This window comes from Pieris rapae, chromosome 19 (genome assembly GCF_905147795.1).
Source record: "Pieris rapae chromosome 19, ilPieRapa1.1, whole genome shotgun sequence".
Lineage (NCBI taxonomy): Eukaryota > Metazoa > Arthropoda > Insecta > Lepidoptera > Pieridae > Pieris > Pieris rapae.
In genome coordinates this window covers 5,194,007-5,215,612 of record NC_059527.1, presented here as the reverse complement: position 1 = coordinate 5,215,612, position 21,606 = coordinate 5,194,007, and the positions used below count along the sequence as shown (strand labels likewise).

The window sequence follows — 21,606 nt, the reverse complement described above, 5'->3', positions numbered from 1 at the left end:
GCTTTCGAGGCAACCGTAAGGAACCGAAAAAATGTAATTAAATAATGTGAGCGTAAGAAGTGCAATAATATAATAATTGTTTTTAAAAAAACATACAAAGAATGGACAAAAGAAAGCAATAGGTGTATAACATATAAGATCGGAAAAATCTTCTTGTAAGCAATCAATACTGAGTACGGACCGACTTTAGAGAAGTACAATATTATTTTATATTCATACTAAAGCTAATATCTTTTATACGATCATAGGTTTCAGTCAAAATTTAGATTCGTGTGGGCACGAGTGTTTCATTTCTTAAGATCGCATTTTGCGTGATATATTGCTTCTTAAATAGTTTACAGTGTCATAAATCTGTTTTCTTCATAATGTATCGAAATGTCAGTGATGTTTATATTCAGTGATAAATGTGTATTTAAAATAATATTGTTGTGCTTTCAGGATGAAAACCGTTCGCTAGTGGAGAGATTGATAAAGTACAAGGCGAAAGATGCTGACAAAATGAATGAAGAAAACGAACATTTTCTTAAGTATGTATTTTTGCATTTCTTTGCACGTAGTAACGATAGAGTTTAGTTATATACATTTTTATATGAATTTTGAAGCACAACTGAAAGCTAAACTGCGAAGTTTTGCACGTAGAATTTAGATTTTTGTCCGCTATTTTATTGTAAATGATGCACTAGAGTCTAGACTGTTAGAGTTTTTGTATGTGCTAGAGTAGTGTAGCTACCAACGGCTCGCTAAGAACTTAGATTTACGTTAAAATGTGCCTTTAAACTTGGAAATATAACAAATATAAGTCTGAATTTTTTTGTAGTACAGAAAACTGTAAATTAAAAAAAATATATGACCATTGAATTTTATTATACTTTATACTCAAAATGCTTAGTGTACCGTTGGCGAATGAGGGGTTATGCGTGTGTCACGCGGTGTAGCGCCTGCCTAGTTTACGATTTATGTGTTTGCTTTTTTGTTAATTTTTTCAACAGGTCAAGCAACCCTACTGCGTTTTTGATCAACACATTTGGTAGAGTTAGTTTCGGGTGAGTTTGACATATTGAATGACGATATGGTGGTATGACGGTTATGTGGCGTAAACTCTCCATTGCGTTTAGCCAGCACCGTTTTTCAATTACGGTTTACGCAAGGGTATCTAATGAATAACAGAGATTTTGGGTAATTCAGAAACAAACACCCGCCTGGCACCTATGCGTCAAAAATGTATTAGTTTCTGAATCTCACAATTTCGTTATTTTCCATAGTTAAGAGATTTAAATGCAGCAAGCGAAAAGTTGATAAATAAATTTATTATATATCTATCTTTCTTTGGACTTCGAAAACCTATTGCGTATCCCGTGTGCGGTTGGCTAACTCATAATATGTCCTAACTGCACTCTGAAACTGACTCGGATTTCTGAATTTATGGATTTTGTTCTATGCATTTGTGATGTTTGGTTTGAAATTTGTTCTATATTCAAATGCCTAATTCTATCTTTTCTTGAATTGTCAACATGTCAAATTTCAATTATGATTTTTGTGAATTGGTTTTTAAATCGAAATTGTTTGCACTACACATTCAGCCAATAGCGTGGATCCATTTAACTCAACATTGTATTATTTAAACAGGCTTATTACATAAAGATGTCGCTACTTGTAGGATGAATTATACGTCATACGTGTTTGTGAAAACGTTACCTTTGATTGATTTTGAATGATTCTATATTGAATCTTAATTACTTTATATATATCAATATCATTATATTATATATAATGACAACTTCCACGAAGATTTTAAAATGTTGTGTGAAACATATTAAAATCTTCGCCTAAAGAGGTGCAAGGTAAAATAAGAGATTCAAGTAAATTTAATGTATAATTTACTGTATATTAATACTGTTAGTAAAGCCACTATTCCTGTGTGTGTAGTCCTATTACTACACTACTACTTTATAAGTTGCGAAAAATATACGGTACGAACAAAAACAATTGACAAAATATTTTTTTTTGTGTATCCTTATATCTAACTTTATGAAATCAAATCTGAATTATAGATATGTCAATGTAAATAAAAATCTTGTTTAAAATAGTCATGGAATCTGAAAATTGTAATAGGCCTGTTTTATTTCACGTGTGATACTAATAAATACATTTGATATGTACATCAAGCTAGACCTTAAGACAATACTAGAAGCTAGACCCTTAAGGCGGAGCCTCCTGCGCCTAACTAGGTTTAAGCTTACAGCATGGTGCGAGCTTTGAAATTCCTTCTATATATTCTAGGCGGTCATATGATGCTACTTTGTAAGTTTTTAATTAAGGATTCAATTAAATGGGAGTATTAGACCCCGATGTATATTATCGTTTCAATTAAAACTTGCGCGATTTGCGGCAGAATACTTAGGCAATTCGATATATATCTAATTTGAATGAGTGAAATTGTAAAATACATAATGTAAGTGAAGAAAATTGTATATAATTTAGTAAGATGCGTTTTGCATGTCTATACCGCATGTGGAATGAAATTTAACTTAAATCAAAATTTGGTTTTGGGATGCAAGGGAAAACGAGGCGACAAGCTTACAACGAATGCTTGAAGGATCTGGTAAACGCCCGTTTATTATAATCAATATATTAAATAGATATTTTCTTTTCCAGAAAAAAGAGTGATAAAGTTAAAAAAGAGCTGGAGGAAGCAGCAAGAGAAGGCGGGAGTAGAAGCAGTGGTTCTGGTGGTAGTGACGATAAAATTATGGATTCTCTGCCGTACTATGCAACGTCTCTACCGAGTAAAGTTGCTTTGAGATTTGTAAGTACATATTTACTTTATTCGCTAGAAATACGAAGTTGATTCTAAAAATGAATTTCACCAAGAAGGAACTATTGTTTCTAGTATGTAAATCTAAAATATTTTTGACGTTCGGGAGTCAATAGAGTCTCCAGTTCAAACAATTTGTATTAAAAACTTGGCGATTGAAAAATTGGCGGAAAGTTTCTTGCCCGCTCCACGCCCTTGACTTGCGAACTGGTTGTTAATGTAAATTTACAATTAATTTAATTTTTTGAAGTTCATAAGTGTACTTGTTTACCTATATGAATAAAGATATTTTGTTGTTATTGTTGTTGTCTTGTTTCTGAGGACCCAATATATAAGGGTCGAGAATTTTTACTTACCTGTAAGTATTGAATAATAATCGTATTGGATTATGAGATTCGGCAGTCATATTTCGAGTAGTAGTTCGGCTCTTCCCAGTCGTAAGTTTAGTGGTGCAATCATTACTTGCTCGTACATTACAAAAGATATAATATACTTAATATGTTTTTATATTCCAGGATGCTCATGATGGCGAAGTGAATGCTGTTAAGTGGAGTCCAACTGATAGAATTGTTGCTACAGGCGGAGCTGACAGGAAAGTTAAATTATGGGATGTGTCTAAGTGTAAGAATTTCATCTTATTTAAAACTTTTTCAACTGTTGACAGTGGCGGTTGTGATAAAATAATTTATTATTTCACAAAGATAGACTTAATATTTATTTTGTTTAATTCACTATCTAAATGTCAGGATAAAATAGTCAAAGTTATTAAAAGAAATCTAACAATAATATTCTTCTGCGCGTGATTGTTTGGCCTCCGAAACGATTTTGATGTATTGTGTGTTTTAGTGCCTTCGAGAATCAATTTACTATAAGATTATTTTTATGATTTGTTTGTTTGGCAGTACTGGACATCGACTGTAAACTGCGCTCCGTATTGTAAATATACAATTAAACTTTAAAAATTTCGTCATTGGTTTCATATCATTCATTTAATGTTAATTAATTATAAATATCTGCGGGTAGTAGGCATAGTGGGTTTCGCGATTGTCATCGCTGATGTCGTAGATTCGAACCCCGGCTGTGCACAAATAGACTTGTCTATTAATCTGCGCATTAAAGCTCGTACGCTTAAGAATATATAAAGAAAAAACTACAACCTTGGCCTCCGTATTTTGTATCTGTTTGGTTTTTTTCTCCTTAGGAGGCAAGTATAATTTTATTACGCAGTTATTTTTTGGGTGCGAGGCATTTCGCTTCTCTTTCCGATGTTTTCCTTTACCGTACAAGTACGAATCTAAAAATGCTTACATGAAGAGGAAAGTTCAATATAAAAATCCGCCCGTTGCATCCCTTGTAATTTATATATACTGTGTTATTTGTATTTCTTTAGCAACGAAGTGTAAATAAATAAATAAATAACACAGCTGGGGTTACTTACGACCTTTCCCCAGTCTGTTTATGCACCGAACAACTAGACAAAGAGTTATTATTATTTTTAGTGGGTACATCAGAAAACAGAGGTACTCTCGTCGGATCAAATGCTGGTGTGATGTCAGTGGACTTCGATTCAACTGGTGCCTTCATTGTCGGAGCTTCGAATGACTTCGCGAGTCGGGTGTGGACTGTTGGTGACCAACGATTAAGGGTAAGTTTAGAACCAAACTTTACACCGCGCTTTGCGAGTCAGTCATCAATTACGGTCTAAGATATGATAGATATTATCTAAAGCATCTCAAACACGTTGTCGAGAAATTTCTCTCGACTCGCCTCATTTAAAAATAAAGAAAAAGGAATTTCTAAACATAAAAAAATAAAAAAATAAAAATATATGTTTATTTTGGAACATAAGATCATCTAGGTATCACTTATTCCACGTCAATCAATTCGAACTTGTAGGCATCCCTACTCATCGGCATGCAGCCAATATCAGAGAAAGTAAATAAATGTCTTCTAGTCCAGCACTTTTTCGAGTTGACATAAAGAAACCAGTGGAGCGTCGTACAGACTTGAGCAATATCGCAAGTTCGGCTCTGTACATCGAGGGCAAACAACGTATATGGCGAGAGAACGTTGAGGTATTTGGTGGATGTAGGAGGTACTATAAAGAGGGGTAATAAATATCAATCAGATATTAGATAGCCTAACGCTAACCAACATAATTTCTTAATTAAAAAACTACTTTTATATGCATTTGTCGCGCACATACACAAACCACAGCGGTTTTGTAATGTAACATATTGTGATTATATTATTTTGTAAAATAAAAAAAAATAAAGAAAAAAAAATAAGAAAAAATCCATAACCTAAAATTTATTTATTATAAATAAATATGTATTAGATGTAATGTTTCTCTTCAGAAATTAATAAATTGTTGTTTTTTATTTAATAATATGTGTTTGGCTTTAGGTTGTAAATAAGTTTTTAGTTGTACATAAATAATATATTCATAAATGTAATATATATTATACTGGTATAGTGTACGTCTTCTTTTAAGGAAGTCAGTTCAAAAAAAGCTTCTTTTAGCCTTGTTGGCTTGGGTGCGTGTTAAATGATAGATGGCGCTAGTAACAATTATTAAATTTAATTGAGGAATTTAGACGTTTAGAAATCTAAAAGGCACTTTTATTTAAAAAAATATTATATAGAACTTCAGTTTTTAATGAAGTTCATAATTATTCACACAAAAACTAAAACAGTCCTATAATGACAAATCAATGTCACTAACGTATTTTTTTACGAATGCCTTAGATATTAAATCGAGGACTATCAAACACAAATTTCATTCAGTGTGAGTAATCCAAGCAATATCCTGGAAATCACATCGCCCGCAATATCGCGGAACGCAGATTTCAAAGGGACGTTTTGTATTGTAGATGTCGCATTGGTCTGCCAAGCAGCTGAATATTTAGAAAACCGTGTATTTCATAATAAGTTCATCAAGGTCGAAAAATAAGAAAATCGAAAGATATAAAAATATAATAATGCTCAAACAAATTGGGGAAAGCTCTGCATGGAGTTGCTAATTATGTCCACTGAGTCATTTTGAATCACAGTATTATTGTGAACCAAAAATCTTATAGAGACTTATGAATGAGTATGTACTTCATTTTTAACCGTGTGAAGCCTGATTTAATTATTATGAATAAAGCTTTAACTTTTGCCATTTCATTATCAATATAACTGCTAAATTGACATTTCTTAAAGCCATGTATGCATGTGTTCTAATGAATTACATTCTGCACATATTTATTTCCATCACAATGAGGAGGATAAATACTTATATAGACAGCATCAATGGGGACAGGCACATTTCTGTGTGATTGATAATTTTTAGGCCTGACATTCCCACGCACACAAATGCTTATGATTTCGCTGTGTCGGTATTATATAGAAATAACCGTTTACGATAAAAACGATTCTCTTCATGACATAGATATGTTATACTGTTGTGAATTATAAAGTTTTTATAAAAGTTGTCATTGTTAAAGGTAGAATATAATCAATTACAAATTTATTCTTGAACTTTATAGTTTTATTGTACATAAATGGTAGTTTATCAATAATTTATAATAGTATTATATTCACGTTTTTATAGACCTTTGATGTACGGTCCAATGAACTTTCAAGATCATAATTTCTTATAAATTATATGATATATGGACCTAAAAATATTTGTGGGGAAAATAGAATGTTGTATATAACATACTTTTATACTAATTGACCATTATTTATTTGGCACACACCGCGCTTTTTTTATCTATCTCTGAGAGTATGTACTCATTTTACCAGAATTAAATGTTTATATATGACGACAAAAAATATACATATATATAAAAGAAGACAGATACATTAGATAGCTATTATTTGAATAAACCTAAAAAAGCTTTTTCTTATTAAATACATGTCTTTTGGATGAGAATAAATTACTTTTATTATTTTACTATCAATCAAACTCCATCTATCAAACGCCTTCGCAGGCGTACTTGAAAATGTATTTCGCGTATATCAGGAAGCAAGTTGTTCTAAAGACGGGGTCCGAAATGAGTGCGGCCGTATTCAGTCCTGATTTGAAGTGGATGTTTGTGTGATTATGGTTAGGCTGTGTGGGATTGAAGCATTTGGTCAACAACGAATATAATTAGAAAGCGAACCTTCCAAATACGTGCGCTGCTTAAATTTTTAATACGTCAGCTATTCAGAACGTATTATTCGTAGATATAACAGACTACTACCATGATAGCGGTTTCTGTAACATATATTGATAAAAAATAAATAAAATACGTTTATTTTGGAATATAAAATCATCATGGTGTCACTTATTCCACGTTATTAAATTCGAGCCTGTTGGCATCTCTACTCATCGGCAAAGAAGACAGAGGGTGTTGGCCGAGAGAAAAAACCGGCGTAAAAAACTAAAAATTTGTTTGATGGTTTTCTTTTTTTTAAAAAAAGCAAAAAGCAAATTTTTTAAATAAATACATATAGCAAATTAATTAGAAGTAGCCTGCACTAGCACTAGTCCCAGGCCCTTTTATCAACTAGAATCTAGTTGATAAAAGGGACTTAGAGATTATCTAGTTTAAAACTTAGTGATTATCTAGTTACTAGATAATCACTAAGTTTATAGTAAGCCTTTTTACAGAGCATTTCTTTAATACATTTCTTAAATTTAAATTTCATTTTTAATATACATCATAATGTAATATATAATATCTTACGTGGTGAATCAAAGCAGGGACGCTTTGATTCCTTGTTAAAAATATTGATTTCGCACATATGTATATATGGAAGATGTAGCATATTGTCATGTTTACGGAACAAACAAACACTACATTTTTGTCAGTTCAAAATGGTTATTTCAAAGAGATTATCCCTATTATATGAACCTATGATTTACAAAATGGCTCTATAATGTCGAGATTCGACGTGAAAATGCTCAGGTAGTTTGCAATCATCAAAATTGCGAGAAAAATGATTGATTGTGTAACAATATGTATACCTACGTGGATGATATTGTTGAACGGGGGCGTGGCAGCGTGCAAGATGCCTATTAGCGCATTGTTAGCGCGCGTTCGCTGGTTCACTTCGTGATCCCGACCGATCACTTCCGACAGTTTACGTGAATATTCGTGGTACTATTTCTGTGTCTAACAAATGTTGTTAGCAAATTATTGTCTATGTTTAGAATGATGATTTTAATCATTTATATGTATAACATCTATACATTCGACATAGGTTTTAATTGTAAATAGAATGAGTAAAGAATTCGCCAAATTAAAAAAAAAAGTATAAATAATATGCACTATAGATAACTAAAATTGGGAAATCCTCTGTATGTTTGTTTTTTTATTACGTCACGCATGTAAGCAAGCGATTTTATAGTTTTTTTTTATAACAAGTCTGCTTCCTTATAATCAAGTTTTATAACAATAACTGTAATCAAATAGCTGTAAACAATAGCTCAGACATCAATATTGTTTATTAATGAAATTCAAATCCGGTGTCTGATTGAAAACAATATTCAAATTGGTTTCAGTAACAAATCGTTTGTATCAACGTTTACAATATGTATTAGGGTGATTGATCGGGGTGTCCCGCCTGTGCCTTACCTGTTTAATCCCGTTTTGCAAATAAGGAACTGTCAGTCAACTAGTAAATGATAATGCGGTTCAATAACCGTGACAAATGGTCAACCTGGTCCCACCCACTTTGGACACTGGTTTACGTGATTATATAGATAGTCGATCATTCTTATTTCAAATTATCACTTCCGGCCCTTGGTTAATAAAGCTATCATATAATCGTTCTTATTTCAAATTGTAATTTCCGCCCATTCGTTACAGTACACATCTAGGCGCCATCTATTTATAGTAATACTTAACAAACATGTTTTAAAGAAAATATATACAGTTCGGATTACATATATAATCACGTATCAATCTCGTAAGGGAAGATTGTGTTGAGCAAATAGATCTGCCATTCCAGGTTATAGAATTATAGTTTCCGTGTTTGATTTCGCATTGGGGTCTGCGTGACCACGATCGCTCAGGATGATGCTGATGCAAACACAAATTACACAACGAATTCCCGTAACCGAGAGCGAGTAATCGCCATAATAATAAGCCAAAATCGATGCATCGTGAACGCACAGGCTCGGTTCATTCCTCAGTGATTTACAATCTGCTAACAGATTTGTTGATTCGCCCTCAGCACTGACACTATCAATTTTTGTCATTACCCAGCTACTGGCTGGCATTACCTGCACCACCATGTTTTACGTACATTGTATGTTGGAACGTTAATTTCAGAGAATTCCTCTCATCACGACCCGATAGCAGGGTATCGAGCAGTAAAATCGGACTTTACGTATTCCATTATACAACTGTGCTCTTAACTGATGAAATAAATTAATACTATTAAAATTCTATTTACAAGTCAACATGCATCGACCAGATTCCTGAAATATGTATTTTTTTATATGTATTAATTATATGACTCATCAATAGCGTTGTGAGCTGCAGCTAATAATAACCCAAGTTATATTACAGGGTTCGTAATTAATAAACTAAACCGACCGCACCAACCTCCTACATCTAGTCGTCAGATGTCATGATCATTTATTTTTCTTAATATGCAAGTAGGTGATCGGCCTTTAGTGTCCGGCACACTTCTATTCTTATGATGTTTTCTTTTTCGTGTCTATAACATTATACTTCTTTTGGCGCGTTAGTGAAAAATTATGAGTCAATTTTTACGATGCGCGCGCACACCGTCACAGGAAAACTGACACCGTGAATTTAGCTATAGCCAATATTTTAGTTTTTTCTATTGTTTGTGTCATTTTTTTAAATGTATAATAAAAATTTTGAAAAGATTTTTATCTTGTTCGCCAAATAAGTATTACTTCTAACGCTAAGACATATAAAACGTTTTTTTATAATCAGCGTTTCGACTCATATCTTTAAACTATATAATATATGAACCTTGTGACCGAGGTTATATACATAAATGTATAGAGAAAGATATTTTATTGTCTTTAACTGAAAATGGTTTTTTGTGCATTATTATTTATTTACTAACACTTCGTTGCATGTACAGTAATATAATACAATTAATATAATTAAATAATAAAGAGGGCACCTGAGACTGAGATTTCTTTTAATTAAAAAAGGTAAGATGAAGAAGTTCAAAAATACGTTGGATATATAGTTATTAAGACAAAACTAATGGAAAAGTACAAAACAAAACATATGTAAAAAGTTAACCGGACTATATTAAAAATATGACTATAATTACAGATCAGTTAGTATAAACTGATCTTTAAGTTGAAACATAACTGTATTTGTAAGATGCCTTATATTTAGATGAAAATGCTATAAAAATTGCCCAAAATTACATTCTGCCGTTTTAAGCCGCGATGTCGCGTCGCTGATAAGATCGTATCACAAAGAATAAGTCCCCTCATTGACCGTCGTTAGCAACTGAGAATAGCCACGATGTGTATTGTCCACATCTATTATAAGTGACCTCATTTTCATCCCGGAGAAAGTGTGCCCTAGTTCACATTGAAAAGTTTAAAGACATTTACACAACAATAGAATCGTTTTGAAACTAAAAGTACTACCAAATACTGCAACTCTTTGATTTGCCTACCTGTGCCTGAATAGTAACATCTGCGATCAATGTTGTGCAAAGTCATGCGCTTAAACAATGAAATAGCTTCGATAAACATGATTCGACCATGTACGGACATTCGGGCATAATTTCACTATGAACTCATTGTATTTGTATTATCGACGCACTCTCTCTTTCAATATCTGATATGTACAGGAATTCTACCCGCATCAACAAATCAACTGACATCGTGTTATGTCAAATTGAGATCATAACCTAACAAAAAGGTTCATTGACTTGGTTAGCGTATCAGTACTATATTAATTTTTATATGAAATCCTTTATTGTGCGGACAGAAGCACTATGAAATTTACCCGTAAAACATCTCCTATCGCATATTTTTGCCGCTCACCACCACTGTGCCCACTGAAGTATTTTCGAACCAATTCGACTTATGGTCCTTCAAGAAAAAAGCGTACCGATTCCTAAAAGGCCGGCATTGAGACATTAGAAACACATGGGCGTTCATTAAACAAACTGGTGAGCCTCATGCCCGTTGGTTGTCCATATTCTATTTAAAAAAACTGTATTTAAGCCTATTAACATACATACGCGATGTATGTTAATCTTGGCACTCGAATTCGTATTTATTTCTGGAAAATGTTGAAAACTATAATATATTATATGTAACTAATTACGCTATAGGTAAGTGGCGATGTGTTCTGATTAATTTATCCAATCCAATCCAATCCTACGTATTAAACTAAGCTCCATTTAAATAACCTGTGGATGTTCGTTTATAAGTACTAAGCTAGTTGTAATATATCATATCCGATATGCCGGCTAGATGTAATCTAATTATTTATTGAATGGAATCGGAAAGATTTATCAAAGAACTTATCGATAAGTTCTCTGAACTTTGAATTCCATAAAGTTCTATAAATAACTTGTCTTATAAACGTCGTCTCTGTCTCATCAACGAATGAATATTTCATGAAACAACTTATTTACAGTTTCATCAGTATTCAGTGGTTTTATTGTTTAACTGTTAACTTATCATGGAGTCTCTCACATGTTACATTTACCGTATTCTTCTTATTACCATTCTCCGTGTGCTTCACATTTTCAATGCTGTGAATATATTATGATAAGAGATTGTTAGCGAGATTCGGATTTTAATTGATAACTATCAATGTTCTAGTTAGCCGCTGCGGATGTTCAGTTCTTATATAATGATTATTCAAATTATTATCAAATGGTAAGATCTAGGAACAGGATGCAAAGGAATTCATTAAAAGTTCTAGAAGTTGTCAGCTATCTTGGAAACGGTGGCCTTATATGCCTATTACGAGTATAAAAATAAATTACTCTTTAAAACTTGAGAATGGCTGGATCGAATTTTGATCTTGACATATTTGTGGAAGATCAGGGAAAGCTTAAACTGTGGGAAATGTTTAAATTATTTTTTAGACGCACAATTAATTTAATTTTTCAATATACCAAAGTTTTCTAGCTTTAAAAATTTAATGCCTTTTTTTTTAGATTAATTATACTTTTAAACGGCCTAAACGATTTTGATGTGCTTTTGAGAATGGTTCAGATTACATATTTACAATTACATATTTGTTTGTTTTTTAAGTTGGAAATGGTAACACATTTTTTTTTAATTTTATATATATTCTTCTGACTGGATATTTTTTGATAAACACTTATAAAGTAACAACCTACATTGGTCTCATTTTATTTATTTTATACTATGTTTGATAACTACTACAGTTCAGTTTGGACAAAATGTACTATTTTTAGTTCTGCACAGAGATGGCCTGGCAAACATTACAAATTATTCAAGATCAAGTTAGCTACTGTCTTATTAGTATGAAACATAAAAATATATTTCAAACTCGATTACATTGTTTGAATTTTCATCTCCAACCATATGCTAATTCTTTTTACGATACACATCACATATCTAGAATCTTCTGAAATATATAAGGAAAGATTCAATAATCTTAAAAATTTAAACCTACGTACTACTGCTATCGTCATGTGTGAATACGATGGAAGATAACGCCACAAAACGCACTCGCATCTTGAAAAGAATTCAACACTTTCTGCTCGTTAATAGACGACTGGTGACACGTATCTATAGAGTGCAACTTCTGACGTGGTATATATAGTGCCTTGAGCGATTGCTAAAGATACCCTATTATAAGAGTTGAAGAGTCAGTTCTGTATCTCTCTCTCTCCCTCTATCAAAGAATGCAGGTACATTTAAGTGCCAAAAGGCTGTTCATAGTCGCGTGCCGTCTGCGTTGATCTGATCGCGGGCACGGATGCTGACGTGACGTGTGCAACTTCACGCGTGATCTTTTAAAGATATTTCTTTGATTATCTCGTCGTCAAATTGCCTTTAAGCTCGTTATCACATACTTTGAACTGCATCGCGTGTTGCCTCGATGTGAAAGCCGTTTATACACAAGTTTTATATATCAATAGGCACTTAATAGAAAAGGTATTGCGTCTTTGGGAATTAATTTTTGTCACAACCATTTTTCTGTCATAAATAAGATTTATTTATTATTATTATTTATCGAATAGCGTATTGATTCTCTTCGGTAGCAAAATCGGCTTCACAAATTTAAGTTAGTTAAATTTTTTAAGCATTAATGGTATCTGTAGGAATTAATAGTAATCGAGAGCTACTGCAATATATGTACAATTTATAAAAAAGTCATATATTTATAAGCTTGAGAAAGATATGATTAATTAAGAGTGGAATATTATGATTTGAGAATAGTTTTTTTTTATATTAATTGTTTCTTGTTGTGTTGTTAAGTAATAGGAATTGATAGTAAATGCTTTTCCAAACATAATTAAGGGAATTGTTTAGACCCTTGCTTTAGTTGTTTACCTATATGAATAAAGAAATGTTCTGTTTCTGTTTCTAGTCCTTGTAGCGCTACGCCGTAGACTGCGCACCATTCGAATAATTAAAATTTGTAAATTGTATTCTCTTACAATTTGGTGTAAAAAAATAAGTAAACAATAACGGTTTGCCTTTTGGATGGTTCTAAGGATTTTTTAGGGGTTTTAAATAAAATAAAATAATATTTCTTTATAAATTTATTTCGCTGTACTTTTTCGACAATTTGGACGGTTGAAACTGGTACTTAATATTATTTGAAATAAATTCATAATAAGGCACTAATATCCATAAAAATACTATCGGTTCACTAAATATAGAAAATAGCACATTTTATTATAGGTAAGCAACATTTTGTTAACATTTAAGATTTATATTATAGGTATAATTCGTAGTTGAACATAAATTAAGTAAAAAAGAAACTATCCTAGGAATAAATTACTTGTATCGGAACTATGATAGTCTTCGTATCGTTTCTTGACTTGGTCGCTTCATCGATTATCTACTTAAAAGGTACAAAAATGTTACTTTTACTTAAAACTATCGTGAAAACACTCTTACGCTACATCGAAAAATATGGTACAATACATATATAATTCCTGTGGACTTTCGGACATATTGTGAACGAATGAGCGACGTCGTCTCGATAACGACTACGACCATTGTCCCGCTGTTGACTTTAGGGATGGGGACAAGCAAGCGCTCACATTCAGAACAATCACGCAACTAACACACAATCCTCTTATCATTCATCCTCTATCACAAACGCTTCAGTGATCGTCCCCGTCTCTATGTCGCGCAAATCTTTTTCGATATTAGATTCGCTCCTATTATTAATGACCGCTGTCGCAGGTCTTCACTCGAAAGTTTCTCTGAGCCAAGACTCGACGGGGGTATTTAAGCTACAGATATACTACTATTGCAAACGCTGTTACGTCGACATTCATAGAATAACTCAGAAGTGCCTCTGGTGTGCTCGGGAGAAACTAGGGTCGTAGACTTTGCAAAGAGATGAAGGGGCATTTGGACCCGGGAGTAACTCGGCAGCTTTGGCGGCAGCGCGTCTCCTCTGCCAACTGCAGGTCCATGCGGCAAGTACGACTAGTTGTGCAGCAATGAATGCAGCGGCTGCTAACATAGCCCCAGATGCGTTTACACAAGTAACATCGGTCTCCCTGACGTACACTGAATCTTCTGTGACATTCTTAGCTCGTTGCTTGTCGAAACCGAATTTGTCTGTGATTTGAATGGTTTGTACCAGAAGCATGTCGTCAGTGGGGGCAGCTGATGTGGAACGCCTCTTCCTACGTCCGTAAGACATAACGGATCGTAATTCATTTGGCCCACCATCACATTGAACTGGTTCACAAGTAGGCATACATGGTGTCACCAAAGCCCTGAATTGAACAACCTCAGAAGATGGGAATTTGAATGCATCGAAGTTGGACAAAAGTATCTGAAAAGATAAAATATAAACATTTTATTCTAGATACCTTTACATTCGAGGCCATGGGAATGGATTAAAGTGGATTTTAACTGTACCTTTCCGGTTGATGTTGACTTGAACAGAGGTCCCATGATGAAATGATCAGTGGGGCAACCGTCGCTATCGATAAGGGTGATTTCACTGGAATCGACACCGTCCATAGCAACCAGCTCTCGTACAAAGATTTCGAAGGGTGAGTTGGGATCCATGATCTCAAACTTGAGAGCCTAAAAAAAAATAGTAAATTGAGTATCTATATACTATTATTATAGCGTAGTATTGCAAGACATAAATAAGTTCGTCTGTATTTACCAAAGGATCTCCAACTTCGGCAGAAACAATGGTGTCATCTCCGCTCCTGTCGGTTATCTTCATTGCTACATTCGGTGAGTCGACAATGACCTCCTCGGACAGACCAGTCTGAATATCGCCGTGAATTCCAAGATCCACTTCATTAGCAACGGTCTTATTTGTTAAATCATACTGGCAAGTCACGGCTAATCCGAGATCAGAAGAGGTGACGATCGTGTCGTGATGCTGAATTACGACGTCATTGAGATATCTGTAACAAGTGTTAAGTTACAAAACTCGTATTCGAATAATCCCACCTAAATATGATAACAGGCTACAAGTATTTGCCAGTAGTAAACTATGAAGTGTTCAAGAAATACTACTATGAAGATGAGAATTACCTGCCAAGTCCGTTTTGTTTAACGTTACACTCAATGTTGTTGTAACCCATATGCAACTCAAATTCCAAACTCTGCTTAACATCAACAACACAAGAGTTGGGGCTTCCTTTGGCGTAAATTTTGCCGTCGAAAAGTTTGGATGTTTGAATTTTGGCGACCATGTCACCAGCACGGCAGTCGATGGATACGTTATAGCAGGAAGACAGTTCGTATGTGGCGGCTTCTGGTACTTCAAGGTACGGATCCTAAAAAGGAAAATTATTTAAATATGGTATTCCACGTACTTTTATATTGTTCATAAACTTTTATACCAAAGATGCGAACCTGAATATCAGCAAGAGTTGCTTTGGAGTGGTGAGAGAGTCGGCATACGTGATCACCAGTATCGCCGTGATCATAAGAGTGACAACGGAAGGGTGAATTTAAGCATAGTTCACGACATTCTTCTACTGTCTGCACGTCTTGGTATACAGAATCGACAGTCTTCAGAATACGGCCACTCATTTTTTTGAACTCGCAAAGTTTCGTTGGCTCTTCGACACAGTTGTTCTCCAAATAGTCAGTATCTGTAAGAGGAAATCGATATGAAACTGCCTATTAACATGAATGTGAAGACAAGGTAACTTTGACCTTATGAAACAAAGCTCAAGTCATTTGAAAGCTGTACTTAAGTTTCTGTACGCACCTTCATTCGGCTGGAAAGCATTGGTACCGCCCAAAGTAATCCGATCCATGTTTGATAGAACACACTCGCCTGTTTTGTTGTTGTAGTTCGCCGATCTGTAACAAAGTAATACGTTCTTTAAAAGGCGTTCTATTCTTTTTGTATATCCGTGTGAACTTTCCCAGAGTTAACCTCATCCAGTGACACCTTTTATTCGCTTGTATGCTTTAACGACTATATCTACTTGTGGTTTATGAACTTGTTATATGGTAACTCGATAACAAGCCAATTATAACACAAAAAGATATGCCTAGTGAACAAGCGTAGCACAACGTTACTTAAGTATAAAGAGCTAGAAACTCATGCATATCTTAAGCCATTATAGTATTGTTATAGTTTCTAACAAAAGTCATTAAATCATGTTAGTGGCAGTCCATAATGTTAGGGTTGGCTTAAACGCATATGGCTCGACTGGTTTTATTGCAAGTCGCTTCACGGTGTTACATATGTAACTGTGACCTCTATAGCCTTTATTACTTTATAGTGACCACCCAAGGACAATATTATCGCATGTTCATCTGTATCAATATTTTCTCTTGATTTACAATCGATCCTAATCATATGACCCTCGGTCTAACCTGTGCCAATACATCCTTTTAAACTAAGCTACATCGAACAGAACACACGCCTTGTAAATTCCCTGTGGCTGCATATCTTCTTTATCATCAAAGAGTATCTATACCGATTTTATTTATAAACTTTAGTCGCTTGAGTTTAAATCGTATGTATAATTTATCCCTTTTAAATGTTCTATTACAAGAATTAACTTCCGTGCTACCTTTACAAAGTTCATAGTAAATCTAGGACATGATATTGTGACATTTATGGATTCATCGTATAAATTCCACTTGGCACGAGATGTAGGTCTTTCAATAAGGCAAGGAGTATTCAGTTTATCGCTTATTGTATTGTGAAAGTAGGAAGTGATAGGGCAATCCTCTCCCACACTGGGACTTTAAGCATCCTCTCGCGAAAACGAATATTTGTCGTGACTGTCGAATCGCGATGAGCTCTGGTGCGGGTTGCTTGACTAATCGTACATTATTCATTTACACCTAAGAATGTTTGTGCTTATAAAGTTCTATTGCAAAATTTACGATCATTCACAGTACAATTTTTATTATACAGAACGAGCTTCAAGTTCAATTATACCAGTAATTATCGTTAAATTCTTATTTCATAGCTTTTCATCAGATAATAATTGCCATAAAAGTATCATGCCTGCTAAGATTCTTATGGGAAGATTTAATTGATATCAAGCAGTTGAGTGGCGTAATAAGTTTCGTTTGGATGGATTAAAACTTATAAGTTGAACATGGAAGCATGATCGTAAAACGGATTTATCGTCTCCACCGGATCGTAATCATATGTACTGCCCGTGTATCTACGGAATGAATGCACTCATTTCCTTTTACCCTATGTAATTTCTATCGACGTTACATCAATATTACAGTAGATTTAATTAAAGTTCCACGCAATAAGAATGATTGTACATCTAGAAATCAAACGAGTAAAATATCTTGATAAGACCTTACCTTATCTGGATGCTAGTTTACTAAAAATATCCTTTTAATTAGTATCAGTAAAAACATGTGATAGTGGTACATCATTTTTTACCATATAAGCGACATAAAAAGAGGGTTTTTCGCAGTATAAACCGAATGTAGTATAAAGACGTTGCACTCACAATAAAATAAGAAATGATCGACGCTATTAGATTTTAAAGCAATGTGCATAACCACAATAATGGAACAGAACTGTTTCTGCCCTATTCAATTGAATACGCTTCAGAAACAACACAATATAAATCTTACTTATTCGCGGAATCTAAGCATTTTCACTTCCTCGTCGAAGGGAATACAAATAAGTAACAGTATTCAATGAAGATGTTATGACCTTTTCTATGCAATGCGATGCCAAGAATACTAGTACATACTGTGAATTATGAACATTTAATAGCTGTCCTCGCTGGCCTTTGAACAAACTTGGTACAGTATTATTTAAATTTTTCCTTATTGCAATTTCCTTATACTTAAAAATAAATGGAAAACAAATTACATACCTGCATATAAACTCATTTTCTCCCAGGCAAAGGTCAAGGCACATCTGCCTAGAGCTGACTGTGTGTGTTTTCTTGCCGCGCCCTTTGAGGTGGTAGCCACGCACACGATCAAAGCACCAAGCCCGTTCACACGGCTTAACACCAAGGCAAGATTTTTGGGCGTATATCGTGAATACAGGGAATTGCGATTTCGTCAGTGCGCCTAAAAAAAAAATTATTATTTAGTTTTGTAAAAAGTGTACATAAGGATGAACTATTTATACAAACTATTTTATAAAGAATATCATTCAGCAGAATTCTTTGCTTAATACGAGAGATAACTAACTAAAAAAATTTTTTATAATGACTTAAAAAAATGTAAAACTAGTACCTGGTAATTGGTCAGCATCAGAGCTAAAGAGAACGCACAAGCCTGTTTCGTAATTCACAGCGCGGCAAGTGTCATTCGTTTGACATTGTTCTAAACAATCCGTCAACATTAAAGTGCCAGGGATGTCGTCTAGAATGTGTGATGGCGCTGAGAAAACGTACCTGCGTGAAGAAAGATAAGATTTAAGATGTTGCATAATTATACTTATCAAAAGCTCATTGTAACCATTAAACTAGTTTTAAATGCAATTTATTTTTATTTTATGTGTATCACGAAATCACTATCAGAAGTAATATTAAATTAAATGTTAGAAGCAACTTATTCAAAACTTCTCAGTAATAAAATAGTGTATAATTTTACCCAGTGACTAGTTCGAATCCAATCATTTCGGAATCACATTCTTCGAGAGAGTTCGCAGGTGCCGATGGAGCTGATATTCCACTGGGTGCGGATGGAGGGATACCGGCCGCTGTCTCTGGTACAGGCGCCGGTTGTTCATCTTCATCTTCTTCAATGGGATCGTCTTCAACTTTTTCAGGTGGTGGAGCGCCGGGGTTCTTATACTCTTGGGGAGCGTCTACAACGGATGGTTCGGGAGATTCCGATTCAATGGCAAGATTGTCTTGAGGTGGTGCATCGGCTGCCGATCTTAAAGTCCCTTCGAACTTCTTAGCCGCTTCCACAGCGCACACTAATATCGCGAAACTAATTAAAATCCGCATTGTTCCTCTCGATAAGGACCGTGGCAACATCTGTAACAAAAAATGAAAATGTTATTCAGGAATTTTTAGTAAATTTTTAATGATGTGATCTAATTGTAAGGATTACTTATTCCATAAGATAAACACGTTGCTAATTTAAATTCTGCGGATACTGTTGAGCTTTTTGCCGGGACTATTTTCTCAGTATTGTTATTTCGTATAATTAAGACACTACTTTGATTATTCCGTAACCTGGTCTTAACTGTGAGAATGAACGTAAAACAATTACGATCTCAATCTAGGGGCGTTAACTTTTTAATCGTCTTTCAAAGTAATTAGTGCTAAATATGGCGTATATTAGTATCCTTCATGCTGAACTCTTATTTAAAAAAACTAAATATAACGGTGCACGTTACGAAAAATCGGCCAAAAGCTTTCACATTCGATATTTAATTAGAATGTGACCTCGTTTTGTTTCATGATTGTTTTAATTAACACGTAGAGAACGGTAATTGATAACCATTTAGAAGGCAATAATGTATTTGTGTGAGAATTGTAAAGCGCTTATTAGAGCAAGTTTTTGTACCCTGTTACGCTTAGTCTCACAATGTAGTAACGGTTCACATTAAAGTGCTGTCCACAATGGTCAGTGGCACTGTGTTTATGGTAAAAAATTGTGATGCACATTTTGATTGAAAATTAATGTTAATTATCCTTCGTTAAAAGTAATTATTTCTTAGCCTTTTACAAATGCTATTTACAATGCATCTTAAATAACGAAATTCATACAAAAACTTGTCGAACTTTTTATTTGATATGAAAACAAATTAATGTTTGACATATCTTGTAACACATGCATAACTAGATTTTGTTTGAAGTTCTTTAAACTTAATGAAATGATGGGATCTATTTACCAAAAGCCTATGATTGCCACTGCTTGGTAGCGAGTAATTCTGAGAACACGAACTGTTCCAAAATTGAATTATGGAGAGCTCTGAAAACATCTTCTATACAAAAGTAGTTTTTGTAGCGTGCTCCGCAAATCGATTCCATTGAACCTATTGTTGAACCTCAATAACGAGCTTCTACTTAACTATACATAGCGGTATTACATATTGAAAAATAATGATTTATTCACGGCTAGCGAACCGTCTTTGATCTGCTTCTAGACATTGTAGAAGTTTGTACTCTTAACAACCTGTATACAAACTTATACTATTAATAATAATAATACTAAATTTTAACTTATAATAAATTTATTTATCTCTCATTATATATTTAATTTTTTTTTTCTTTGATAATTGTTATTTGTGTGTGTGCTTTTATTGTAATAAATGATATGTCTATATCTAATATTATTAATGTAAATAAATATTGTAAATTCTATTTTAAAAGAGTAAGAGTGAAGTTTCTTGCCCATTCTTCTCCGCACGAAACTTTTGGAAGGGGCAACTAGAATCCACTTTATTTAACGTTCAAAATTGCCATTTTAGGTGATCTAATTGTAATAAATGATTTGTTTAATTGCCTGATTGACTGAAACCTCTTTAAAAATTAGTAATATATTTGTTGTGTATCATAAACAGGATTCGTTCGTTAATTTGTATCTAATTATCAGCCTAACATCAATAAGAGTTGATATTATAATGTGTTTAAGCCATAAAAAACTTAAAAGGTGACGAACATGCTCATTAACATTTGAAATGATATCTAAATAATGAATATTGACAATAAAAGTGGGTGGCATTATAACATTAGCATAATAGATGTGAAGCAAAAACACGACTATTTGCTCTATTTCATAAAACCCGTAACCGCCTTGAAGATTACTAGGAATGTAATACAATTTAGTTAGACACGGATTCAACTATGACGTATAACGTGTATGTTTTGTATGAGTTTCTATTTGTACTGTCATGTAAATTACGATTTATGGTCCAATGTTTGATATGGTTCTCATATTTGACAGGATTATACGAATCATGTTTATTTAATTCAAGCGGAAATTGAGAAATTAATGGTGTGCGCGTACTTCAAACGAATTTTAAAAATGTTTAAATTAATCCTTGTAAGGCTCAAGAAAAGAGCGTAAATATTCATAAAAGACCGGCAACGCACTCGCGAGCCCGAATTGAGAATTTAATGTTACATTACCATGGGCGGTATCCCTTAAAACGAGCTGCGTTGTTTATTGTAATATAAAAATAACATAAAATAAT

General features: G+C 33.7%; 2 protein-coding genes across 3 annotated transcripts in view; one reads left to right on the top strand and one right to left on the bottom strand.

The window, feature by feature from the left end:
- The window catches only part of LOC110995297 (autophagy-related protein 16-1), a 168,530-nt gene that overhangs the window by 4,251 nt on the left and 142,673 nt on the right, over positions 1 to 21,606 (top strand). Inside the window, exons 5-9 of one of the 2 annotated variants that reach the window (XM_045632439.1) lie at positions 439 to 527; positions 990 to 1,043; positions 2,656 to 2,806; positions 3,331 to 3,436; positions 4,315 to 4,460. In XM_045632439.1, the coding sequence (XP_045488395.1) occupies positions 439 to 527; positions 990 to 1,043; positions 2,656 to 2,806; positions 3,331 to 3,436; positions 4,315 to 4,460 (546 nt within the window). The remainder of the gene's footprint in view (positions 1 to 438; positions 528 to 989; positions 1,044 to 2,655; positions 2,807 to 3,330; positions 3,437 to 4,314; positions 4,461 to 21,606) is intronic. The other variant, XM_045632440.1, reaches the window with a different exon arrangement.
- LOC110995296 overlaps positions 13,538 to 21,606 on the bottom strand; it is a 49,743-nt gene continuing 41,674 nt past the window's right edge. The window contains exons 3-11 of the mRNA XM_022262380.2: positions 19,047 to 19,438; positions 18,687 to 18,847; positions 18,317 to 18,518; positions 16,216 to 16,310; positions 15,855 to 16,096; positions 15,531 to 15,775; positions 15,151 to 15,400; positions 14,895 to 15,065; positions 13,538 to 14,808 (exon numbers count right to left, since the gene is read on the bottom strand). Of these exons, the coding sequence (XP_022118072.1) occupies positions 14,308 to 14,808; positions 14,895 to 15,065; positions 15,151 to 15,400; positions 15,531 to 15,775; positions 15,855 to 16,096; positions 16,216 to 16,310; positions 18,317 to 18,518; positions 18,687 to 18,847; positions 19,047 to 19,438 (2,259 nt within the window). The 3' untranslated portion in view covers positions 13,538 to 14,307. The remainder of the gene's footprint in view (positions 14,809 to 14,894; positions 15,066 to 15,150; positions 15,401 to 15,530; positions 15,776 to 15,854; positions 16,097 to 16,215; positions 16,311 to 18,316; positions 18,519 to 18,686; positions 18,848 to 19,046; positions 19,439 to 21,606) is intronic.